General features: G+C 41.0%; 4 protein-coding genes across 6 annotated transcripts; 2 read left to right on the top strand and 2 right to left on the bottom strand.

The window, feature by feature from the left end:
- Positions 1-8,672: 8,672 nt before the first annotated feature.
- LOC115682391 (uncharacterized) lies at positions 8,673-14,393 on the bottom strand. Its single transcript, XM_030606607.2, has 2 exons — positions 13,842-14,393; positions 8,673-9,215 (listed from the first exon to the last, which is right to left on the bottom strand). Exons 1-2 carry the CDS (start codon positions 14,119-14,121, stop codon positions 8,902-8,904), a joined length of 594 nt encoding a protein of 197 aa, XP_030462467.1. The 5' UTR covers positions 14,122-14,393; the 3' UTR covers positions 8,673-8,901.
- A 1,395-nt stretch (positions 14,394-15,788) lies between these two features.
- On the top strand, positions 15,789-19,934 carry LOC115682394 (uncharacterized). 3 transcript variants are annotated; one of them, XM_056321496.1, is made up of 8 exons: positions 15,789-16,214; positions 16,853-16,993; positions 17,117-17,209; positions 17,293-17,419; positions 17,845-17,939; positions 18,073-18,168; positions 18,398-18,480; positions 19,537-19,934. In XM_056321496.1, the coding sequence occupies exons 1-8, from the start codon at positions 15,870-15,872 to the stop codon at positions 19,712-19,714; spliced, it is 1,158 nt and encodes a 385-aa protein (XP_056177471.1). In that variant the 5' UTR covers positions 15,789-15,869; the 3' UTR covers positions 19,715-19,934. The 3 variants fall into 3 exon arrangements, with proteins under 3 accessions (XP_056177471.1, XP_030462468.1, XP_056177472.1); XM_030606608.2 differs by lacking the exon at positions 19,537-19,934 and adding an exon at positions 18,631-18,904; XM_056321497.1 differs by lacking the exon at positions 18,398-18,480.
- An 878-nt stretch (positions 19,935-20,812) lies between these two features.
- LOC115682367 (GPI-anchored protein LLG1-like) lies at positions 20,813-23,791 on the top strand. Its single transcript, XM_030606575.2, has 3 exons — positions 20,813-21,114; positions 21,242-21,298; positions 23,277-23,791. Exons 1-3 carry the CDS (start codon positions 21,036-21,038, stop codon positions 23,651-23,653), a joined length of 513 nt encoding a protein of 170 aa, XP_030462435.1. The 5' UTR covers positions 20,813-21,035; the 3' UTR covers positions 23,654-23,791.
- A 1,571-nt stretch (positions 23,792-25,362) lies between these two features.
- LOC115682368 (uncharacterized) lies at positions 25,363-26,183 on the bottom strand. Its single transcript, XM_030606577.2, has 2 exons — positions 25,924-26,183; positions 25,363-25,702 (listed from the first exon to the last, which is right to left on the bottom strand). The coding sequence occupies exons 1-2, from the start codon at positions 26,041-26,043 to the stop codon at positions 25,580-25,582; spliced, it is 243 nt and encodes an 80-aa protein (XP_030462437.1). The 5' UTR covers positions 26,044-26,183; the 3' UTR covers positions 25,363-25,579.
- Between the last annotated feature and the right edge of the window lie 651 nt (positions 26,184-26,834).

Raw genomic sequence — 26,834 nt, 5'->3', positions numbered from 1 at the left:
TTGTCCTTGATAATAGTATTCTTCACATAATGCTCGTCATATGGAAGGAGACACATGAAAAATCAGGTGATAACCCGACCTTGTTGATTCAGGTTATTTAAACAACATTATTCAGTCTGTCTCCTCAAAGCATCTCTCTCTCTCTCTCTCTCTCTCTCTCTCTCTCTCTCTCTCTCTCTCTCTCTCTCATCCAGAAGCAAAGGCATAATCTAATTCGATAAACTAAAGTTTATGAAGTCGAGCGATGGACGGAAGTTGGGAGCTGGTCGACATGATAATTACGTGCTAACTGTGCATACCTCGTCGATTTCTCTCAGGATATTTTGGTGAAGTGATTGGGATCGGGTGTTGATAGGAGTTGTCCCTGCAAATAGTTCAGAATCCTTGTGCTTCACGCTCGCGCACCGCGGGTCATTTTATGGAAGGTTGACGAAGCCCGTCAATGGCTGTTTTTTCATGCTGATTTTCCTAGTGTTGATTTGAAGTTCGAGTCGTTTCCACACGATTCCCATGGTTGGATGGAGGTCATTGCATAAGCTAACCAGAGAAAGCTCGAGTCGTCAAGTCGAGGAGATGATGCATTTGGTGAGGGTTTGCTTGAACTATTTATATTAAGAAGGTAAATAAGAGATCGACTCACTGTCTGCTTGATGACTTTTTGGAGCATTCGTATTGACATAAATTCAGCATGTAGGTCCCGGACAACAATTCGGGCAATGCACCAGAAAACGGCCATGACTTTTAGTCAAACAAGAGTTACCGGATTCATGATACCAATTCTGAAAGCTTATTTCAAGCACTGTTCGGTGACCAAAGCGGCTTGGTTCATTTTTGCAGTTGTTTCGGAGCGCAAAATTCATTGTTTTATGCATATGTTTCGAGACAACTTTCTATATTCAAGTCAATTTTTCGTGTTATTACAGGCTCTGCTTATTTTTTTCGAATTCTTACTGTTTAAACTTATTTTCAGGTTTTTCTAGTGATACCTAAGGTTAGCAAGGTATTTCTCAAAACAGCTTTCGTCATATTTTATGGAATACAGAAAAAAAAAATAAAGATATTTCTCTCTAGTTGCACTAGGGGGCATGTACACCTGAGAGCGAGTTTCTGAATCATTCGATCCGTGTTTTATCTATCACTTCGCTAGCGTTACCCTAGATTGACAGATGACCCTCATATCATGTCAAGAAAATGAACCGAAATCTCAAGTAGCTAAAAAATAACGTAAGCGATCGACTTGATCCGCAAAAATCCTATTTAAATCGCGATAATTTCAAAGGTAATTAACATGGATCTTATTGACGAGTGCTCCTATTAAATCTGATCATACTGACCAAAAAAATAGATGCTTATTTTTGTTCAGCCAGTATTCTTAAGGTGCTCGTTGACAACGTCCTATGGTTACGCCAGACTGACCGGTCAAATCTCGTTCTAGAACCTGACGGGGAGCTATGAATTGAGACAGAGAACGCGTGGTGGGGCAAAAGCCCTTCCAGAAAGAGGCATCGATTTTCATTTCTCCTCTTTCTTGTTTGCTTTAAAGGTTAGGAAGAGGATGGATGAATTTCTAGAAAGTGAGTGCGTTGGGGGTAGATAGATAAAAAGGGTCATCTGGACGGTCCTCGGTTTTTCTTCCTTCTTTCTTGCTATGACAACGGTGCCGAAGCTACACAATTCAATATGAGTAGCTTACTTCTAGAATGTCCTTGAATGGAAGTAGTTTAGAGAAGGGAGTAGAAATATATAAATGAAACAAATGACTGGAGAGAAAGGAAGAGAGATGAAATAATAGTCCATTTGAATTGGGTGCGTGATATACCCGGCTTCATAGTCCAAATAAAGCTTGGAACGTCAAGCCGGGGAAATGGCGCATTTGGTAACGTTTTGCTTGAATCGTGTAATGTGGGTTAATGGCACAAATGGTCCATGAACTTTAATTCGATGTGTAATGTGATTCCCAAACTTTTAATTTGTTCAAGATAGTCCCCGAACTTTGGTCCAATGTGCAATGTGGTCCCTGAGCTTTGAATTTGTTCAATGACATCCCTGGAGCTTTAGCACATTTTCAATTTAGTCCTTGAACTATATGAAAATGTTCAATGTTGTCACTACATTTGAATATTTTCATTCATGCACTATATTGCACATTGGTGGATCAAAGTTCATGGACCATTTGTGTCACTTTCTCTATCAAACAAGTAAATAAGAAATTGACTAATTGTTTGTTTGATGACTTTTTGGAATATTCGGACAGGCATAAATCCAGCAGGTGGGTCTCGGGCAACAATTCGGTAGTGCACGAGAAAATGGCCATGACTTTTGGTCAAACAAGAGTTACTGAATCCACAATACCAATTCGGAAAGCTCATTTCGAGCACTGTACGGTAAATAAAGTGAGTTGGTTCCCTATTTGCAATTTTTTCGGAGCGCAAAATTCATTGTTTTATGCAAATGTTTCGAGGCAATTTTCTATTTTAAAGTCAATTTGTTCTCGTTATTACAGGCTTTTTTTTATTTTTACTAATTCTAACTGCTTACACTTATCTTCAGGTTTTCCAATGTCACCTAGGGTTAGGAACGTATTTCTCAAAGCATCTTTCGTCATATTTTAATGAATACACAAAAAGAGGTTTCTCTCTAATTGCGCTTGTGGGCACATATACTCGAGTGATCTTTCCGAATCATCCAAGCATGTTTATCTATCGCTTTGCCAGCGTTACACTAGATCGTCCCCTAGTCCTAATATATGTCAAGAAAACGAACAGAAATCTAAAGTAGTTAAATAATAACTAAAGCGATCGACACAATCCCACAAAAATCCTATTCGAATCACAATAATATTGGATGTGATCAATATGGATCTTGTTGACGAGTGCTCCCATTAAATCTGTCAACCATACTGATAGAAAAAAGATCTTCATTCGAGAAAAAAGTACTTTGGAAACTACAATTTCTCTGTGTAGATGTTCAGCCAATATTCTTAAGGTATTCGTATTGATATTTAGAGTTAGAGAAAAAATAACAACAGAGTGTTTATGGTGGCTTAACCCCAATTAAGGTTATATGGTATGTATTTATAAGAGTGACTAATTACAATAAGGGTATATATAAAAATATAATTACAGAGATACCTCATAATACATTTGACCGGCTAAATTTCGTTCTAGAGCATGACGGGGAACTATGAGTTGGCGTAGTCGGGAGTTTAGGTGTCCATTTCCCAAGGAAATTAATTAAATCAAATCCGTTTTCAAACAGAAGAACGTGGCTTAGGGGGGGCTAATGAGGTTGATTAAGGCGAGTAAAATTAAGACAAAGAACGTGTGGTGGGACAAGAGCCCTTCTAGAAAGAGGCATTCGTTTTCATTTTTCGCTCTTTCTTGTTTTCTTTAAAGGTTAGGAGGAGGATGATGAATTTCCAGAAGGCGAGCGCTTTGGGGGTGGTTGGAAGAAAAGTGGCATTTGGACGGTCCTCGGTTTTTCTTCCTTCTTTCTTGCTTTGAACAACGGGGCCCAAGTTACATAATTCAATAGGAGTAGCTTACTTGTAGAATGTCCTTGAATGGAAGTAGTCTAGAGAAGTGAATTGAAAATAAAAAATTGAATAAATAAATCTAGAGAAAGGTAGAGAGATGAAATAATAGTCCATTTAATGTTGAATTGGGTGCGTGATAAGAGAGAGGTCAATTAAGTTAAGAGACCCCGATAATCCTTCTTATTATTTCACTTAAGTGGGAAAAAACAAGGGTTACCACTATGAAAAACTCAAAACTGGTCTATCTGTGATAAATTTACCCCAAATTAATTTTTTAATCACAAAAAATTCTAAACCGGTACACTTGTGACAAATTTATCCTAAACTAATTTTTTGATCAACAAAAATCCCAAGCTGGTATATTAAATTTACCATCCGTTAGTTTTTGTTAAATTAGATTAATAACACGAAAAATCACAAATTGGCACACCTGTAACAAATGGTGGGTAAAGCTCCAAATCAGAACACCTGTTAACTGTCACATGTCATCCAATTCAGCAATTTAATAGTAAAATTTAATAGAAACTAACGGGATTTATAATGTACCTTTTTTTTCTTCCTTTTTCTACGACAAGGAACTCACCTTCAGCTCCGGCCGACTCGTGATATACTTGGCTTCATAGTCCAATGAAGTAGCGAGAGCCAAAAACCAAGCGGATGAGGTCTAAACCTGGAATTGTTCGCACTTAGCAACGTGGGGGAGTTTATCATATGTCGTGCTCCTCATTCCCACATAATAGTGGGTCTTTAACCACTAAATCAATCACGTCAGGTCATTCGAAAGGCGTTTTTACAAATGCTGCGAAACGCGTTCTCGTAGACTTTTCTTTTTCCTCATAAAATGGAAAAGACATTAGGATATTTTGAGAATCACTTAACGATCAAACGGGGCCCTTCTGTGTGTGATGCGTTTCGATTCCAAAAGCAAAAAGTTGGCTAACTTTTTCACAGGCTCGATCATTATCGTGCCCATCAACCCTAAGACTTAGAAGAAGCTATGGTCGTGTCGGGTTCCTCTACACGTGCTCGGTTGTTTAAGATTCCTTGTCCACTTCACTACAAGTGCCTTTTGTCTTTTCAACGCTGCAAAAGAGCAAGATGACACTCCCAGTTTTGTCGGGGCGATGATAGAGCTGATCGGGACACAAAGCTCACTCCTACGACTTTTAAGGATGTTTCACACTCTTGATAATGACCCCCAAGTTGATATACAAATGCGAATTAGGCAAGAGCATTATTTAGGTGATCTAAAAGGGTGCGTTTGTGCATATAAAGTTAATCTAGAAGGAGAGCACTTTCGGAGCATGCATCACGTTGCACTTGTCCAAGTACGAATCGCATGGTAACTACCGATCAATCATGGTCCTTCACGTATATAACATAATTGGAAAAACATCAAGAAGGTGATTTTACCTTTCATTTGAGGGCCACTTACATATTTCTACTTTTGGAAAATATCAAATGCTTATACGAGTGTTACCTTAAAGATTGACTTTGCACCTTTACATCGGTTATCCTTACGTTCTCATGTGCGAGAATATCTACTTCTTTCCGAAAATCCCCACATCACAAACCCTAAATCCCCATGGTCCCTCGAGACATTCAAAGCGACCAATCATCAAGACCCTCGGGGCAAGATGCTAAATTGAGTTTGCAAGGACGAGTAATTTGGGTATTTTCGATTCAAAATTTTACTGCTTGGAGTATTGTGAATGGTATAGAGATATGTAAAGTAGGGATGTGCAAAGGAATCGGAAACCACCTGAAATCGGACTGGACCGGATCGGAATCGGCGGCTCTCGATTCGAATTTATTAGAATCAGTGAGCACCGGTTCGGTTTCCGGTTCTAGGTATGGAACCGCCCACTCGGATCGAACCGGTAATATATATAATTTTTAAGAAAAATTTTCAAAAAAAAAAAAGAAAACCTTTTAATAAAAATGAAAATCCTAAAATCCCTAATCTAAAACTCAACGCCAATCAACTAAGTGTTTCTCATTCTTACTTTGTCTAAGTCGTCTCTCTATCTCTCATTTATGGTCTTGACTTAAGCTCATCGCCCATCGATTCACAGTCTCGACTTTCAACTCCAATAAACTCATGGCCGCGCATCCGGCCGTTCATCGCCTCCCTCTTTCGCCCTTGGTCACCTCCATTTATGTGAAATTTGGTGGAATCGATTCCATGGACTCACCTGAAAACTAAACCGGACCGGTGGTTCGATTCTCGAGTGGATCTATGGAACTAACGGGTGGTTCCTGATTTCAATTTTTCGAAATCGATCCTTAACCATTCATCCGGACCATGGTCACCCAAATGTAAAGGGTGAGAGGGTTTAAAAACGTACGTATTGTTTTGGTGTTTTCCCAATCTAATCTATGAGCTTTCCTTCTTAGCCTTTCTTTTCTTGTTTTCTCTATGCGGGTGGCTTTTAATCTCGTAGGGAGGAGAGCTGATCGCAACTTGGGTAGGACCGACAGCCAAAAATACAAAAGTCTAAAAGCAACTTAAAAAAGCAAGCCACCGCCCAAGAGACCAATGGTAAATTGGCAGTGAGGTTTCCATAATGGAAGCTCTCCTTCTTTTACTCTTCCACTTGTTCACAATATTTATTTTAATAGCTATATATATACACACACACACACACACACATCACAATGGAGGGTCTTCTTCTTTGCTCTTCCACTTTTTCACAATAATTATTTTAACAGCTATATATATTCTCCTCTCTCTATCTATATCTAGCTTTGCGTTATTGTGTTTTTTCTTTCCTTTTTTTTAATTTTATTTTTCCTGAAATAGATGCTGACAAGGTGCTTATCTTGGGAAAGACCGGATGAATATTGAATATGATATGTTTATTTTCCTTTCGATGGAGACAAAGTATAATAATATTGGTTTAAAGAGAGGCCCGTGCCGTGCGATAAGAGTAATGATTGGTGATCTGCAGATTTTGAGCAAAAGCCGCCGTTCAACTTGCTCGAGAGGCCATCCGCTGCACTTGCCATCCTTTGAGTTGAATCAGCAAGTTTGACCGAAAGATCTGGAGAAAGATAGTGCCTCAAAGTGTAATGTATCAAGTCGATAACCGATGACATGCGTCGAAAGACCGAGTTGGGTGGATCGAAAAGTGTCTCGTAAAGGATTAGATCGCGGAAGACTAGTTAGCATTTGATTGCTTTTTGATAGGATAAGCTAAGGGAAAGATCGTGGGCCGACGTCTTCTTTGGTCTTAGTCTTGAGCTATCGTTAATTTCGTCAATCTTTTGATCTGCTGAGCGAATTGAGCATGCTATGTAGTTCTATGCGCAACTATAGTTTGGTATTACCGATGCGAAGTAGGTGCTCGTTATTACCCGGCCGACCATATAAGAATCTAATTAAGAAAATTAATTAACGAGTGATTATTGTCGTATTCCATCTCATGTGGCAAGCTATAAAATGCTGACGAGGCTATACCTAGTCCAATCTCCGATGGCGAGGAAGATACGCTATCCCCACATTTGATTAATTCAAGGTCAACCTCCTCGGTTATGTAATAGAGCTAAGAAATTTCAAGATGTGTTTATTTTTACTCCTTTCCTTTTCCTTTTCAATTTGGTTGGAGGAAGACTAGATTATTATATAGCCGAACCGTTCATAAAAGGAGTTTGAGATAAATTATATCGACTTTTTTATAGCATTAGCAAAGAGTCAAACCCATATAACAATGGGGGTGCAGCTAAGTTTGTGGTTTTGTTTATTAAGTAGCGGTCTAACTAATGTCTGAATTTCCACCATTGAGCTAAGCAATCGCTTAAACAATGGCCCATTCGGTCCACGCTTACCCAGATTACAAGTGGGCAGTGCATCACCAGAAAATTTTTATATGCAAACACATTGAGGTCAGCTAGAGCATCACAACCCCCGACCCAATTTTCCGAGAGAAGGCCAAAAAGAATTGATGTTTACCAAGATTATGTTGCGTGATTGACAGGAGAAAGTAAAGGTCCGATGAAACAAGCTATGTTTCCGGTATCAGAAGATGAGATCATCCAAGCTGGCGAAACATGGGATCATTATCAATTTTATGATAAGGTGGGAAGACATCTGTTGGCGAAACATTGCCAAGGTTCACTAAAAAAAGGCAGAAAATTTCTCTCTTGTTGTCTTGTTCACCCAATCAAATCCAAGGACATAGGCGGTGTCGTATCCTTCCTTGCATGTTGGCCCCACTGTTTATGGAGATAAGATCATGCCTTCAGGAATTGAGCTGACTAGGCTTTGATGCTGCCTCCACCACCTTGTTATGGTAATCCCCCTCCGCCCCTTTTTTGTTGTTTTCAAAGCTGCACATGCACATCCACATGTTCTGACGGGATGGAATTGACATCCTCTGGCAATTCACAAGATTTACTTACTGTGTTAATTATAGAGTGGGGGAAAGTGTTAATTAATTTCATTGTGAGACTTTTTTTTTTTCTGAGTCACAGTGATTTCATCCTAAGTAACACCGACACGGACACGCAACGCGCGATACGACGCAATAAGACACGACACGCCGACACGTCATTTCTCAAAAAATAAGAATTCCAATACGTTGGGACACGTTATATATTAAATGTATATTTTTATATATATACATGATAAATTATCATTTTTATGATTATTGCAATCAAATTAATTTGATTCTAATCCACAAATAAATAAATAACAAAAAAAAGAGTGTCGGACAAGTGTCGGTGTCCGACACGACACGGAAGCCCCCGGAGAGTGTCTGTGGATGAAGCCCCCGGCGAGTGTCCGAGCTTCCCAGATTCCATCCCCCCACCTCTAAATTTCTAGAAAGCAGTAGTTTTCCTACTCATGGTCCTGCTTAACATGCAATATCCCTTAGGATGTTGAAGGATCTATGAGGATCACAGAATGAGGCATGAGTTCCTGTTCCTCGGTGTCGGCAGCTACAAAGTCCAATTTGAGAGAGTGATCTTCAATTCAACTCAATCTAGATGGCTGTCATGAATCTGATCTAAAGAAGACCTGGTCAGATCTAAAGTTTTCTAGATACGGGGAAGATTGCAAAGCAAAGTCCTAGAAGAGCTGGGCACGATGGGCCAGGAAGAGCCAATGCTGATTTGCATATTTCAAACTGATACATTGACAAAAGGGGAAAGCTGTATTATTCATGCTCAGAACGGTTGAAAAGTATCCACCACCCAGCTAATGGTATCATATAAAATTTCTTATTTTTCTTGGGGCTCTGTTGTTGTCCCACACCAGACAGAAAAACATCATTGAATTCTAGGTAAACACTAACACAGACAGATGAAACTCTGCAAAATCAAATATATTAGCCAATTCACCTTTTACACATCACTATTTGCTTTCACAAGAACTTCTCTATGCAGGTTGTGAGGGTTGTTTTTGGCACTGCACCGAGGACTGAATCTTTCTTCTCGCCATTGCTGAAGATCATGATCGTGGGTACGCTACGGACTCCATATTTAGTAGCAATGGAAGGGCTCTCATCGGTATTCAGTTTGAAACACTTAATCTTCCCAGCGTACTCGTCCGCTAGTTCTCCCACCACCGGATGGAGCATTCGGCAGGGCCCGCACCACGGGGCCCAAAATTCAACCAGCACAGGCCCATCAGCTTTGAGAACAAGTGACTTCCATGTAGTATCTGTCACTGGAGGAACTGCAGGAAGCCAAACAAACGAGTTATCAAATGAAAATAAAATTAATTCTGATTAGCCCAACAATTTCAATATCACATAACATTCTATAGATGAGAAAAACGATTATCTTATTCTCGTAAGTAGGATCGTAAACTTTCCCAGACAAAATGGGAATACAAGATTCTAAAGGGAAAAGTCACTCGTGCTTCTTCAAAATTCGCATCTTGCCTGTACTGAAGTACTGGGTAGCACCAGAAATACTGGCAGCTAGATTAATAAGTTCAGACAACTACTATATCTCGTGGCATTACTTTGTTGAATTATAAAACAAAGGAATTAAACCTCCACGATAATAAATTGAGCACAGATGCAGGATTGGCCAAAAAAGAGGAAACCGAATAAGCTTAGAAATCATCCGAAAGAATAGCAACTTGAAAATTTTGAAGTATACATTGACTAATATCAGAGTCAAATTTATTACTTGCTAGTATAAAAAAATGAACACGTATTGCAAGAAACAAGATCCATCAGTTTCTGTGCATGTGCTTGCATTACCCTGGAGCCAATATGTGGGTCAATGGGGCCAACAGCAAGAAACAGTTGTCCTAGGGTCTAAATGCCGAGAAATTTGATGAATAAAAGCGACAGATTGTATTAAACTACAATATAACAAACTTAGGTCCTCTTTCCAGGACCCATTCTTTCTAGAATAAAACTTAAAGATCCTCTCGACAATTCAAAGATGTGGTTGCGACAGACCCTTTGGACTAAATTCTAAACAAAAGGCCCATCAACATAAAGTGCTTTGACCTTTTGGCATGGATCGCGCCAAAATGTAGACTCAAGTTGTAGAATTCTAGAAGTATTGAAAAGCAGGAGGAACAAAGTATACAAATCAAGAAACCAACTGAAGCAGAACCAAATCCCCATGACAAATCCTATAATCAGCTTTCCATCAAGTACAAGGAAAATGATCAGATTTCCTTTCCATCACAGAACCTCTCGCATTTCAAATATTTCCTTTTACTCCCTTGAAAATTCGTCTTTCCATGCTTAAGTGGTCCAATAAAAAACAGTGCATCCTAAATGACACACTAAATTACATCAATACATACCACAAGAGTTGTTGATCTATGCATGGCACATTATTTTCCAACATCATTCGTAAGTGTTTATATAGAAGAGTATGTCGAACATGAAGGAACAGGTAGGTGGGATAAGTGTCCACTACTGATATATTAATTTTCCATTAACCAGCTTTTCTACCATTGGATAGTCTACATCAAGATTCGCTTCCAGTGTGACGTGCATGAGGTTTTTGAGTTGAATGTGCATCAGTGGCATGATTTTAATGGCATCAGCTTAGTCCATGAATCAAACATGAACATGACTTCTAGATTAGGGATATGTTGAGATAGCACAATTCACTTAATTATTAATGACAACACCATGATTCATTCTTAGGAATCTTAACACCATCACCAAGTGTCCGGGTGAAAATGGACTGAAACAAGCAACTTGCCAATCCACCTTCGATTTTTTCAGGTAAGTACAAACCCACTTCTATCTCCACTGGGTTTCTTACTTCTTTCAAGTTACTTCGAGTTATTTATCAAGTCCAAATGCAGCTAGTACCGTGTTCTCAAGACTACAAATATTAACGTCAGTCCAACATAATCGGTCTGATCATGTTTGAAGATGAAATCAAATTATTTCAACATAATTTTAAACCGAAGTTCAAAAGAAAATTGCAAATCTTGCAGCACACTATACAGGCCTGAATTTAGACTGTATTTGACATGAACTGCTGCTCATCATTAAGGAAACAGAACCAAGTCACGATCCAAACACACACTTGGACAAGAACTTAGTATTGCTCCTAGAAAAGAGACGTCACGCAAACTCATGATAGGAGCGGAAGGGTGGAAAACACCAGCCAGTGAGCAATTACTTTCAGCACATAAAGTGGCATCCGCTGCGAACTTGTGTATTCATATATCCTAGTCCAGTCCACAACTCCACATTCATAGAACTACCCACTACCCAGTAGCACCCTAAGAGCAACCACAGGCCCAGAAAGATGGAGCATCTTTGATATTTCAGAAAGTTGTAAAAAGAAATGTGGTCAATGATTGCGGCACTGCAATAGCATTAGATTTACAAGTTGAACATATATGAGGATCGCCAGAGAAATTGCTGGCTGAGGGATCAAAATCTACTTGACTACAAGTACGCGACTTAAGGAAGTACCAGGTTGAAGGATCAGTTTATTATTCCAATAGTCCATGAAGCCTTAGGTCTCCTTACGGCATTTCCAACAAATTTAGGCCAAAACTTGAATACAATCTAGCTGAAGAGCATTCTCAAGATGGATTCCAACAAAAGGATCTATCCTACAAGACAAACCTTAAATGATAGAGGAACCGAAACTAACACCCATGAAGATTGGAGAACTCGTGACCACACGTCATCTTCTCGCTTGGAGATGACTCAGGCAAAGAAGTTACAAATATTTTCATTTCCCTGATGCTACCAGAAGCTTTATTTTCACCTAGATCACTAGATCTAAAATTTTCCTCCATGGTGCAGTAAAAGAACGTGACAAAAAACTCAGACTTTATCAGTCACTTCCATCCAAACCATAGACAAGAATTATTGGGATATGCTTGAATGAAGAAAGCATAATCCAGAGAAAGTAAAAGGAGGATGGATCCACAAGTAGATACACGTTTTCAGGGCATAAATTTCCATTTATATAACTAAGGCTAAAAACGAGACTCAAGATCAACCAAATAACTTTAGGGGCTTAGGCTGACAAAATGATTAGATAGGAGTTCCATATCTTACGATTCCATTACTTCCTCAATTAACAAAAACAGTAAGGAATGTGAATTTACATTTAGCATTAACTAGAGGGACTGGAAAGAGCTCGTTCCAATTTCATAAAGTAATAGTGGATACCGAGACCAGTTTCAGATAAAACAGGGATTCTGCTCATCTTCTGTTTAAGCAATTAGAAAACTTAATCTAGAACATAGAGACTGTCATATATACTCTGAGATGGAAACCGGGGACTCACTCTAAAATTACTTAGGGACCAATTAATCAGACTCAGCAAACAGGATGCTTGCAGTATGAAACATAGTTATTGTATAGTAAACCAAAAAAGGTTGGGAGGAAAGCCTATCCCATATCAACTAAAGAAAGTTTGCAGGAGTATCACCAATTTGTCAATTGTCACCAATCACTCTCATTCGCATTAATAACAAGCGCTTGTAGTGGCAAGTTTGGGATTTAATGATCTCGAGATGCACATCTTCCATTGACGGAACAGAAGAAAAGGAGCAATCTTTTAATGTACTATTAAATCGTCATCCAATAGGAGTGGGCAATCACATGCACAAACATCTAGTAGACCAAAGATTAAAATTCACTGTTCAAGCAGGTAAAAGGTGTTCCAAGCGCACAAGGACATTCTTCCCTTGTCAAATATTAACTTCACGACAATCATTAGCCAGTCTGCCAGCGTATTCATTGATCTAAGTCATGAAAATCAGTATTCATGCATTACATATATACAGAATTCTGTGGTTATGCGTTCGAAAAAAGATGGCATCATTTTGTTATAAGGTCAAACATATAGGTGATTACTATCAAAGCAAATGCATCCTATTGTTGATACTCTAGTCATCTTTCCATTGTGAAGAATCTGGGGAAGTTTGACATAAAAAAGAGCATTTAGAGGAGACCTTAAGATAATTTGAGGTTTTGGGAGCAAAGTAAATGAGTTCTTGAACGAAGGTGCCGACTAATCCAAATTCTCCTCAAGACTGCTAGTCCAAACGTCAAACTTGAGCATGAAATTACACTTTTCAAAGTTCTACCCAAGCAAAACATGGTTATTAGCATATGTCAGCAACAAACTGATATTCCAACGTAATCAAAATAAGCCGTTGCGCCAACTATTGGAGTTTCTCTAGCTGCCAGCAAGGACGCTCTCGAGGAGAAAGAAGGACATGACTCTAAGCTGCTCGTACCTTTGATTCCTATAAGCGCAGCTATATATCTATACGGATGCGAACTCAGCTATATCCTCTATAAAGAAGTATACAAATCCAAGAAATTGATCTATTCTACTTACATCAGATCATACACAAAATGATAGCGATGGTCGAGTATAGTTCCCTAAACCATACATAAGCAATTCCGAAAACTTCCCACGAGAATTCAGTGCTAGGTAAAAAGTAGTGAGTCGAACGACGGGTAGACTATGAGAAAGAGTCTATCTACAGCAGGAATTGTGTAATTAAATTTGCTTACATAACCCACTAACCTTAGTGCAGGATATTGGCATAGACACAAGTCTCTTTGCTTTTGTCTCATGTCTCCCACTCAAATGCACAGTTAAAAAGATCAAATTTTGATGACGAAACAACCAAACTATGGAACATATGGCATTTCTATCACGTCGATATCCACTATGAAGGAAAATCAAAAGCCTCTATCAATCAGCTCAATCTAAACCACATCATTTCGTAGTTCTAAATTCGCGAGTGCATGAAAAACCATTCCGGCAAACCACCTTGCCGAATTCGACGATCAACCAAATACAAAAGAGGGAAGAGAGAGGAGAAAAAAAAACTCACGGTCGAGAGCAGTGTCCTGAGCTTCGCACACAACCCGTCCATTTCGAGAGCAGCGAGAACCCCTCGCGCCCTTGGAATTCGACGAAGCGAGCGGTCGCGACCGAATCCTCAGCCCCACGGATCCCGGCAAGGCGCCGGCTTTCCGCCGCGGCGAGGGGAGGGAGACCGCCGCGGGGGAGGACGACGCCGTCGCCGCCGCCGCCTTCGCCGGGGGGAGGGAAGGGCGAGCGCCGGGCGAGGAGAGAGCGACCGACCCGCGCACACCCGCCATCGAAGACATGAGGAACGATCGTTCGGCCGAGAGATGGAGACGCTCTTCACGAGGAAATGCGGGTATATATATACGGCGCGCGCGCGCGCGCGAGGCGGCGGAACGGGGGATGCGAGAAAGTTAGATGAGCGGCGCGGCGTGCGCTGGCGAACGGGGAAAGGCTGAGGGGGGAGGGAAGATGGAGGGGAGAGGAGAGATTTCGGTGATGACCTGAAGATGGAAAGGCGGCGAGGAGGAAGAGGAAGAGGAAGAGGAAGGGAGACGCGACAGCGAAGCGCGGGTGGGGGTTGACGAAGATGAGGAAAGTTAGATGGGACTCGCTTAGGACAGGACGGATGTCGCCATCGCCGTCGCTTTGTCGCGCTCAGTTCGTTCGTTCGACGGTTCGGACGTGAACGAGGAGCGATCGTGGGACGCGGTACTTAGGTGAACCAGTCGTCTAGGTGTTGAGAATGGATCGGCAGCCCGAAGACCGGACCGGACCGGACCGGACCAGTTCGGCACGGGTCGCACCGGTTTTCCTCGAACTGAAGAAGTGCCCGGAAATAAACTTAACCAATGTAATTTGCAATCGGACAGAAAAAAGAAAAAAAATGTAATTAGCAAATACTTGGCTACGCCCAAATTGGTACCGAATCGAGCCGCGGATGATTGTTCGGTCTCGGCAAGTGACCCTTGAATCGGGCAGGACCAACCTATTGGATTCAAAGAAATTTGGCCTCGATAAGTCTGAGGCGAGTCTAATTTAATCGTGTCAAAATTAACTAGATAATTGAGGTATCCGTCATCTATTTCGCTTCAAAAAATCTTGTGAGTGAAAATTTTAACTGGATAATCGGAAATCTCATAAAAAAAAACATATTGTTTGCCAAAATTCTGGGTGCCCTTCTTGAAAAACTTTTTTTTTTTTTATATGATCTTGGATAACTTTTAATTTCTCCTTTTTCATATCATCAAATATCGCAAGTATTATTTTCCCACCACCATAATGCTCCATCTTCCACTTCAGGCTTTACTAGCTTTTAACTTTTGTATGCTCTAGGATGTCCATAAAATAAAATGAAACATAATCTGTCTGTTCAGGCCAATCCAAAAACTCCTCAACAGAGAAATAACCATCAAAATAAGTAATTTTTACCCTCTCGGATTCATCTGTATTTTGCACCTCATGTTATTTTGGATCTTCACTCCTAATTCCTTTCGAATCGAATTTCTCTCCATAAACTGGATCACTATAGTTGTGAACCACCCACTAAAATAGGTCCATCGATTGGTTAGCCAAGCACATTATTTGGCTACCGCGCCACTTCGTTAGCCCTTTTTCGAGTTTTCCACCAATCGAGCCATCTAGAGTTTATGAATCGTGCTCCATGGTCCGTTGAGATGTACTGCCAACAAGTCCTGTGCCCGCTGATCTTCATTCGTGGGATGGTTGCTTCCATTGCCGTCGACACCATGTTTGGCTCTGCTCACCTTTCGCAGTAGAACCAAAGCTCAGTCCGTAACATGCACGAAGGCACAACACACTCACGCAGCAAATTATGCGTCATTAATCAAAAACCAACAAAACACATATTTATACCAAGAAAAACCAAATAAAATTATACAGTTTTTTCCTAAATAAAAAGCAAATTTAAGCCCTTGTTTTCTAGAATTTTTTCATAAATTTTCCCTAGACTCCCAAGTCGCCTCATTGAAATGAACGGACCGACCTCTAAATTATAGTATATGACAGAGAGAAGAACCTGCGAAAAAGAATGCTGCTTTCTCCGAGGACCTTTCCAGTCAGATGCTCGTCCTCTGCAGCCGCGCATTTCACGTTCTTCTGCTTCGTCAGGAGTCGCATGGACGCTAAACCCAGAACCCACTCCGGCGACGGCGATACCCTTTTGACCTCCGCCTCCCGCGCGCCCCCGAGGCAAGTCCGCGCGGCCGACGACGCCGCGGCGAAGGGCGGGCCCATCTCGCCGCAGGAATGGCGGGGGTGGGGATGCGTATCCCCGGTGCCCGCCATGGTCACCGAGGTCATCGAGGACCTGAAGCTTCTGGAGGAGGACATGGATGCCCCCATGAGCTTTGGCGGCACTGGTGGCAAACTCCAGGTATACCCTTTTGTTTGTTGACGGGCTCTAACGTGGTTTTTTGGCTGATTAAGTAATTGGGTCTTCATTGGTCGTGCTGTGCTTGTTGTCCCTCTGTTTTTCTGTTTCGGTGGACTTGGCTGACTTTGATACCGCCTGTGGTTTCTGAGGATAAAGCAATTGGAAAGTAGGAAGTTTTGCGCGAGTCTTTCCTGGGAACAATCTCACTGATGTTGCTGTTGCTCTAATACTTGTGTTTATGGGAAGGCGGGCGGCTCGGCCATTTAAGAAAAGGATGCGATTGGTCTTGCGTCGTGCCTTTACCTAGAATAGATTTTTGTGTAAATGAACGAAATGACTAGGGGAGATTTTGGAGTTTGGTGAAGCTCAGGACGTTTGGAACTGCTTAAGAAAATCAGTCTCCTTTGGATGTCTACACTTGTCTGGGGATGCTTTGAAATCTTGTTGAGACCGTTGCTCTTCAAGACTGAAAAAATAAAAAGAACATTTGTTATAACAAAAGCATGAGTTAGAGCTGTAATGTGATAGTTTTTGTAAACTAAAGGATGAAATTTTGCTAATTTAATAGTTTGGATTGAGAATCAGTGTCTCTAATTGCTATGGATGCGTTCGGTTCCTCAATGTTGCTGATTCTTCAGGGCGAGTTCAAAGTGGAAGAGGACAAGAAGCACAGAGCAAAATATCAGGCATTAGGTGACTCAGAGATGAAACTTCAATTCTTTGCTGCCCGACAAATAGCATGCCGTTTGCTTGGAAGCAGGAATTATCTTTGCCAAAAGGTACTTGGCTACTTTGCCAGGATAGTTCTTCTCCATAATATCAATTTTCTTCATCTCAACCAATGCGTCAAAATGAATTCCATTTTGAGATATGTTACAATTTGTTGTCCCATTGTTTTGCAGTGCTGGCTCCCTATGGAAGACTGTATGTGTTCAAAAGTACTTCCCTGTTCTCTGTGGCATGGTCTGCGTTTCTGGGTGTATATGCATCCCAAGGTAGTAATACTTCGTCATTCATGGTATATCATACATATACATTGATGCATCGCCCTCTGTTAGTGTGACTAGTCCTTTTACAGGACTTTCTGAGACAAAACAACACTGGGAAGTTGCTATGGCAATTGTTTGGAGTCGAAGCAGCAACTTTGTGCCTCTTTGGAATTGCTGAAGACGAAGAGATCATGTGGAATACTTTCAAACTCGCAGGTTCCATCAATTTCTGTCTCTTGTGACTTTTCACTCCTCAGGTTTCTCAGTGCAATATTGCAGCAACCTGAAAATGTTGAAGGGTCAATGTTTGGAGATATTGCTAGTTTAAAAATTACGTTGAGTTGATCAGAGACAAGTTCATATCTTGGAAATGCACTTCCATTTTACAATCCAAGCTTCCCTTCAACCTTTTGTGTTTGGCTTTTTGGGTGAAAAAAACTGATTTTCAGTTTGAGAGAATCTTTATTTATCGGGAGAGAGGCAAATTGACTATGGTGGCTGGGTAATTTATTCTTTATTTAAATGTGGTAATCGGAGAACTGATAGCTGTTGCTTTATATTTAGATACTAGAAATCTTTAAGTCATTATATTACGTTTTATTGTATCCTTGGGACCTGACATGTAATTTTATTAATATCAGGGAAGAGTAAGGTTTGGTGCCTCTATCCCAATAAGAGTGCACTGACTGAATCTGTACAGGATACATTCAGCAGGGCACAATTCCAATCCGAGAGGGTAGTGCTTCTTCAAAATTGACGTGACCGTCTTGTGCCAATAGCAATGCACGAATCTTTAATTCTTTCTTGTTGTCCTTGTCTCCTGATTACAATAGCTTCAAATGTAAATTTATCTTTTCTATCTTCTCCAGGCTTCCATTGCTGAGAGAAATGAAGATAGAATTTTGAATTTTGTTCTAATTGATGGTACATGGAGTAATTCTGCTGCAATGTTCCGGCGTTTAAAGGTAATACTGGGTGGCTGATCCTTTTTATCTCTTCTGATTTAACACTCAACAAAGCATACTTCTCTTCATGTAGTATTATGTCTTCGTCACCTATGTGTAGTCAGTGCTGTCGGCTTTGACCCTTTGAACAGGATTTACAGTTTTGTATTATCGAGACAACCTAGCGGTTGATGCTCGGTCGCAAGTAATGAGTTTATTCTGACATGAACTTGTATTTTCCAACCTGAAGGAGCAAGCAAAGATCGTATGGGGGGAAGACGATCTTCCTTGTATATCTCTCGCTACTGGTGCGTCTGCAATGCACAAGCTCAGGTGATATGAACGGCTAGAACTTCCCTTCTTATGATTCTTTCTACTGTTTCCTGTAATTATATGATTCCTCCATAGAAACCTTCAACTTTCTTCTCTCCATCTTAGAGCACCTAACCACTCTTAAGCTCAATAACTCCTGTCTGAGTTTAGGCCACAGCCTTCATGGGATCGTACCTGCACAGCTGCTGCAGCCATTGGCCTCATGTCCGAGCTACAAGCTGTTCCAGAGTTTAGCTCGTACGGTTTGGATAAGCCGGCTGAAGCAGTGGAAGATGCCTTGCAAGTGTTGTTAGAAGCACTTACAGCTCGACGCCTTCGAATGGGCAGGTCCATCACCCGTAAGATGAGGCACACTAGTAATATCTGCTAGTATCTAACTAAAGAGTAATTGTGGAGTAATGGGAAGAATCTTCAAATTCATGAGGTAATCTGATGTTCAACTCGTGTTTGGAAACTTAAGGCAAGGAACATAGATTGAACATATCTTTTGCATATTTTCAAATAATATTTTCTTCTGTTCCTGATTGTGGTTCCATAGGCTGACAACTCACATCAGCATGCTATAGTCATGTTTTAGTACAAGTTATGCCAGGGCCCAGCGCTAACAACCATATATATTGTCAAACGTATTAACGGGGATCGTCTGGAAAAGCATGTCAATTTTGGTGTTAAGATGTTGTCTTGAGTAATCTTCTGGTTCTTTCTTCTGGATAGTCTCATGGTTGTCGTGCGTAAAGTCACCTTCCCTGTTGCTATGACGGCCTTATAGGCCTAAAGAGCTCTCATTTGCTTGCCATCCAATTCAAGCTGTGTTACACCTGTATTTCAATTCTGTCACTTTCTTGTGCTTGCATCATCTTTTTTACGATAAGAGAAATGCTGGACTTACTAAACTGGTTTTTAAAATTGGTATACTGAGTGATGTGTCATACTATGAGTGGCATTTTAAACAAGTGGTTCATATTCAAGAATCAATAATAGTCTGACTCATCACTTTGTAAATCAATTTTGTAAACCAGTCTTGGTAAGTCTAACATTCCTTTTATGATGCCTCAGGGTGTGCCATCGGACAAAAACCAGTGTGTCACCAGGAGTACCAACGATGGACGCGAGTTCAAAATATGACGTTGCATCAAGTAGCCACATTTTTACTGACGGCAGCCTCCTAGCAGCCTTAGAGATCCTTCCAGAGGCACCTCGACAGTTATGCTCAATTTTCCCGGAACTGCTTTGAGCTCCATCGCAGAGAGAGAGAGAGAGAGATGGAGAAACAGATTCATTTTCATTTTTTTTTTTGGTCAGAGAAACAGATTCATTTTCTAGCAGTTTTTTGTGTTAAAACTGATGCTGAACTGACCAGGCTGTATTTTGGAGGTGGTTATACAGCACCCAGAGATAAACAGAGTCGGGCAATGTCATTCTTTTGTTCCTTAAATAATCTTCTGTCTTGGCTACTTGTTGGCCCCTGCTCATATACCTCCTAAGAGTTGCTTGATTATGAAATTTGGCCAATTGGGTTTTTCTTCGCATCTGGCGAGAAGCGCCGTCTCCTCCAGAGATCTAATAGGCAAAACACGTATTTAAATTGATAAAGATTGGATGTCGCTTTTATAATCTTGATGGGGTTGGTGATCCCAACACCTCCCTCAGTAGTCACTCCTCAGTTCTACATCAAAGTCCCCCAGCTGGATGACTATTCATTGCTTCTGATATGGAACTACACTATCAAGAAAATCTAGCATATTCGCTCATTTCTAAGAAAATATTTTGCCAATTTCACTGCACGGACTTCTTTCACGTTAGATCTTTTTCCAAAATTTGAGTAAGTACCCGCATTAATTTGTCAGGGATATGGCCGGGGTCAACGGGCCGGATGAATCCAAAGACAGAGAAATCTGGGCGGCGAGCATATGAGTGGATTCAGTGTCATTTTTGTTAGAAAGGGACTGGGTCAACCAACAGGGAATCACTGGGCGAATGGTCAGAGAATCAACTAGACAGGACACTCTATTGTTGGCAACTGACCGGTGGAGATTAAAACGGTTAAGGGCCTTGTTCGTTTACAATTCTTGAAAATAAAGTTACGATTTTTAGAAGAATATGAAAATTATCATACGTAAATGATCAATCTTTATTATATTATGAAATTTCTTGAGCGGTTTTGGATTGAAGTTCATAAAATGTAAATCAGATGAAATAATAAAAAGGCAAAAATCTGTTCAATCAGAGATGATTGAAGCTACGGACTGGCGCATACACATCTAAACGCTCATCTCCCACATCATTCGACAGCCTGACAAAACGCGGCTTCTCTCTCTCTCTCTCTCTCTCTCTTCTTCTGTCGGGCTCGCTCGCTCGCTCGCTCGCTGTCTCTTTCTTTCTGAGCTAAAATTAGCAATACCCTGTTCGAAACGAGCTCGTTTCAAGAAGACGAGGAAAAACCGTTGAGAGGAAGGAGAGGACCCATTTGGTGTTCTTGGAGATCGATCGATCCCCATTCAAGATTGATCTCCGGCGAGTCCCGGCAAGAAACAGAGGAGAAGAAAGTTTTGGCAATGGCCCCCAACCCATTCTCCTGCGGTTGCCTCCTGTTTTTCCTGTTCGTGGGCGTGGCATCTTCCTCTTTCCTTCATGGTAATCTTCGCGTTCTTGATGTTTTGCTGTTTAGAGAATATTTTTTGAGCTTTTCATCGTTTCTCTTCGCCCGTTTGATCTCTCATTTTCGTTGGTTTTCTTGACTATTCTTGCCTTTCTTTTTCAGATGGCATCTTTGAATCTCGGGAAGCTGCTGGCCGTAGCCTTCTTCAGGCCAAAACAAGTAAAGATTTTTCTACATTCTCATTGAAGTTTCTTTTTCTTTGATGTCCTTGTTTCACGAATTGCCCGATCTGTTCCTTCCGTTGAAGGTTTTCTATTTCTTCGAATCGTTAATTGCTTGTTGTCTCTTGTCTGATGAAAATCAGGAAGTCCGTAGTTTCTGGGATGTTTAGGAAAATCAACGTCTGTTAAGGTCATAGGTGTGCTCCTTAGTGGTATTGGACATAGAACCTGCATTGCAACTACCCTGTTCCAAATTGAGGCTGGATGTGTTTAGTAATTAGAATCTGAAGCTATTTCTATAAGCAACAAGCATGTGCTACCAAACAAATGCAATTGAGTCGGCATCTTATCCGGTATACCCATCTTCTTTTTTTTGGTAAGGAAGTATACCCATCTTCTTCGTCCCTTTTGAGCCCAAAAATACCAATTGCTTTCTGGAGGCTGAGCACATTCAATGCTGATTTCAATCTTAGGAAGAGGGAATAAGGTGATATCTTAATGAAGCAAACTCCTTTTCAACACCGTAATTGCATGTAAGTTGGTAGTGCCGTGAATTTATAATTATAATTGTTTCATCACATCAGTGAGTTTTCTCCTTATGCCCCTCGGACAATAAGGTCTCTCTACTTCTTCTTGTATGGTTGTTTGCAACATTACCATATCACCATCAAGTTTTCCTGAGTCCTAGATGCTTTCAGCCTACGTTTCGATGATCCATGTCAAACATGAGAAGTTACACATGTAAGTAACACAGAAGTAGTATTATAGCCTGAAACAAAGAAGACTTTTAGAGAGCAAGCACTAAACAACTTTGGCAATTACTTGGTTTTGGCTTCCGTGAAGAAGCTAATAGGAAGTTGAACAAGGTGTTAGGTAGGGTTGAGTTCCACACCAATAAATAAGGTTGTGTAGAGTCATTATTTTCATGATGATCTTCAATAGCTTAAGCATTTTTTTCAGTAAAGAAAGAAAAGCACAAAACTTTCTGTGGAATATAGTCCATTTAGATATATCAATGCACTTGCAATTAGTAATCCTCTTCGTGATTTTTCATTATGAGGTATCGGTCTCTGCTTTAGTTCCTAACCTTAATAGATATATATAGAACTGAATAGAGTAATCCAAAATTAGCGTTTTAAAGTTGCTATTCAGTGTCATTTCACTGAGATTTTGCAAATATGATTAGAGCTTTCTAGATTTTCTTGAATGATGCTGCTAGAACATCTCTTTGGCAAAGTCTATTGCAATATTATTAAACACTACTTTTCTTCAAGTCACAATGGAGCTATTTGACAGTTGCACTATAGTGTTCCCATCAGTTGATTTACTATGGAGATGACTGTATATCATGATAATCGATGAACATCTAATTTATGGTGGATCGCACTGGTACTGAATTCTAAAGGATTTATATTTTCATAGTCAGAGTAAGAAAACAAGCTGGCTGTTTGTTAGAGTTAAGGAATCTCTTCATCATGTCTCCCAACATCCTGGTGCCCAGCTTTCCCATAAAAAGCTGATATCATGCTCATCATTTTCCAAAATTTGGTTGGTTATTGCACTCACCAATTGACTAGAACCTGGAATGATCTTGCTCAATTTACTCGAAAGTGCTTTATGTTCTTACCTGCTTAAATCAGGCAGGTTTCTGTTAAATTAAAAGGGGGAGGAAGGGAATCAGGAATAGAGAGGAGTATGTGAAACATTATTCGTGCAATCCATTCCTCAGTTTCTGATTTGTGATGTTGTAGAATCTCATTGCCTTCCATCCATGCCTAAATTCTATTCTGCATGTTTGAGATGAAGAGATGTGTGAAAGCTTTGCATTTGTTAACAGTCCCTCTTTTTACTAGCTAGTTGATGGAACTTGTGTTTTATAGCTAGAAGACATATGACACCTCATAATTATATGAGTTTTCAGTGAATGGACAGTATTTTTAAACCTCAATCTTGTTTTATTTTTTTTGGGCTCAAAGGTTGCTCTGTAGACTTTGAGAACCAGAACTACACAATTCTCACGAGCCAGTGCAAGGGACCCCAATACACAGCCAAGCTCTGCTGTGGAGCTTTCAAAGTATTCGCGTGTCCCTTCGCCGATCGAATAAATGACCTCACAACTGATTGTGCTTCAACCATGTTCAGCTACATTAACCTCTACGGAAAATACCCTCCAGGACTCTTTGCTAATGAATGCAGAGAAGGGAACGAAGGTCTCGATTGTAGCACGGTACCACCAGCAGCTCCAGCTGTGAAGGAGTCCGTCAATGCGAGTGGAGGCGAGTTAGTGGCAAAACAGTCTTTGTCGTTGATGCTCGCAGGTGGGTTTGTTACGCTTCTGCTTCAGTTTTTCTGAAGTAAATTGTCTTTGTAAAGAAAATGTGAAGGTATCATCCTGCGGGCTTATATACTTTGTGGAGATGTTGTGGTCTTTCCTCCACAATGTCATAGAGAGCTGCTATTCTTTTATAAGAGATGTCTTAAATTATGGCTAGATCATGTGATTATGCATGGTCTCTGCAGACTGTAGTTGCATTGTTTCACAGGGATGATTGCAGGTGGCTTTGCTTTTCCCCTTTTTGTTTGTGATTCAAAATGTTTGTCAACTACCTTGTATTTTCAAGTTCACGTCGCACGTGACATTCTTTGTATGTATGGGCGCCTCCTGAGCCCGTTTCATTATTTGCAATGATTGTAGTCATGCAGATGAACAGGTCGAATGAGATAATGAATTTAATCGTTCCTACCTGGTGAGAAATGTGTCTGCATTTGACTGTTGTTGAGTGATGGCCTAGTGGCCTTTTTTTCGGGCTCTCTCAGGAAAAGCAAAATTTTTTTGGACGGCGGTTGAATAAACTGGGCATCTCTCTACCAACCGTCTTTCTTCCTCAGCGAATACGGAAATGCTTGGCCAAGTGAAGACAGACTATGCTTTGCAACAAAGGAACCCTTTTCTTATTGCTGTATCCCAGTACTTTGATGAACGTAACATAATTAAAATGCCCAATTTCTTGTTGGCATGAGACACGTGCAAAGCCGGCTTGTCTTACGACTTCGACACTAGTTGGCACATATGGACAAAGCAGTTGGATAAAAGTCGAAGAGAGACACTTCAATTTGAATTGTTCCTCCACAGGCTTTACTATCTTTGCGAGCAGAATTGTTGCTTCTGATGGAGTATGTCATGTTCTCTAGCATAAACAATTGAAGGTGGAAATGGAAGATCTATCTGTCCTGCACGGAAGTTGCCTACCAAGTTCTTGAGCTTGTCGTCGTCACAGAAAATATTATCTGCTCTCTCATTGTCGGAGTCATTTGCTGATCCACCTCTTGCTGAGCTGGAGTTGTAAAGGTCTGAGCTCAAGATGCATGCACTGGTGGGACTGGAAAAAGCAACATACAATAAAGAAATGAAGAATGGTTGGTGGAAAGTTCATGATCCCACAAAGCGTGGAAGCTGGCAGGTCGGTTGTTTGGATTTGATCATACGAGCTCCGGTTTAGTTCTTGCTTTAATTAAATGTACTGGCATGGACCTCGGCTGGGATTCCTAAATCGGACTTGCATCGGGTCATGTCATTCATTGAGACTGCAGACTGTGGCAGGAGCAAGGGAATGGCAATAACAGGTCCGGCGCACAACGAAGAACTGACACGAAGAAATTCTCATGCCGTCGGTCTTGTAGGTCTGCGCTTGATCGTGGGAACATATAGTTTTTCCTTCTAACTATACATTATTTGCTCGCGACAGGATGCGCATGCTAATTGAGAGGACCACATTGATCCGGCGCTATAATGCTTACCGCGTCGATGATAACTTAAAAACAATTAAGACAGATGCCTTTACAAAGTCCAGTGCCTCAATCAAAAAGAAGGCGCAGCCAATTTTTAATGCTTCTTTTTAATTTCTTGAAGATGAAATGGTATATTCCGAGTGTCACCCATTGGCGGCGAGATTCATTCTTAATTGGCCAGAACCGTCTTCTCTCTGTGAAACTGTGCGCTTACCTTAAGTTACAGTAGAAGAATTTGACTGGGTGAGAAACATAACGGGGGAGATCATGAGCTCGTGACAATGAGAACTTGGAATCATACCATTAAGGAAGGAGTTGTCCTTACAGGAAAATTACTTCCAACACCTAATAGGCTAAGACAAAGAACTCCAACTTCCCTTCTCTTTCGAAATGAGAAACGCAATTAAAAGCTGCGGTTTCAGGGTTGCCACCCTGCAAGAATTAGGGTGAATATCTACAGACGAAAGTCGAAGGATGTGAACTGATGGAGTCATCTGTGAGCTGTAACCAGCGTTTCGATGAAGCGCAGGCCGTCGAACCTCGGCGCAAACTTATCAGCCGAGCCCGAGTTTTGCGAACAAGAAGCAGCTTGGTCGGCGCTCGAGACGTGTTCCTGCAAGTGAAGTGGCGAAATTCAATCAACCGAATGGCCAAGATCAATCTTGACCGTAACCAGAAGACCAAATTTTTACTCGGCAAAATTCATTTTTTCCCATCTGGCAGCGAAGTTTCTTCGCTCCTTCCGGCATAACATCACTAGACAGTTAAACAATCGCAGCTTTTTTCAAGAACCAAGCACCACCCACTTCCTCGGCCGTCGAACAAAACGCGTACCTGGTTCGAAAACTGAAGCTTGGACGTGCACGAGAAGATCAAAGAAGAAGATGATGAATAAGAGACGACAGTAGCAGAAGCTGCAGCCGCCGAGACTGCAAACCACCCCGACTTCTTCATTGTCGGACAAGCTTTGGATCCTTTCCCTGTGTGTCTCCAAGTGCAGAGAGGGAACTGAATCAGCTAGAGCGAGCGAGAGAGAGAGAGAATATGCAAAGAGAAGACGGTGTTTTGGGAGAAACAAATGATGGTTCGTGAGTCTATCATCGTATTAATATGAGGTCAGGACTCGGACAGCGTCCTGGTTAAATTAGTGGTTACTACAGGTTCGTTTGGAAACATTACATCACGCACCAACTGTCCGACCTCTCCTCTGCCTGATTTACCGCCCTGCCCCTGCAGCTCCAAGTGTTTTTCTGGTCCACCAAAACCAATTTGGCTCCAATGGCAGTCCTAGATGGAAGTTTAGGTTCAATTAGGGACCCTCAAATTTTGGTAGTTCTAAGTCATGCTTCACATGAAATTAGATGCTCTCTTAAAAGATTGTTCCGAAGAAATTGTATGAGCACGTGATTGTCTTGTTATGGCGATGGAGTTTCATCGGTACCGAATCGGTTTTCTCGAAGTCGGATCACCAACTAATCAAGTGCATCCTTTTCCGGTATCAAACCTGAGGGAAACAGTTCAATTCTTCATCCTGATCGCTAAAGAAAGCTGTGTTTTTTTTTTCTCCAAATGGGGGAAGTGCAGCTACCCTCCACAAGTTGCTGGCAGGTAAGTGTTGCAGTTGTTGGTTGTGGGCTATTGAGTTGTTAGTGGTACTCGATATTCCTTCCCCTTTGATGTCCTAAAACCTCAAAAAGACATCTCAGCTCACCTTTCAGTCAAGAGTGTCAAGTCTGTTTGACACT

The sequence above is a fragment of the Syzygium oleosum genome, unplaced genomic scaffold (genome assembly GCF_021117445.2).
Source record: "Syzygium oleosum isolate NSW1041296 unplaced genomic scaffold, Sole_v2.1 Sole_v2.23, whole genome shotgun sequence".
NCBI classification, from domain to species: Eukaryota; Viridiplantae; Streptophyta; class Magnoliopsida; order Myrtales; family Myrtaceae; genus Syzygium; species Syzygium oleosum.
This window is presented reverse-complemented; position numbering and strand designations above follow the sequence as displayed.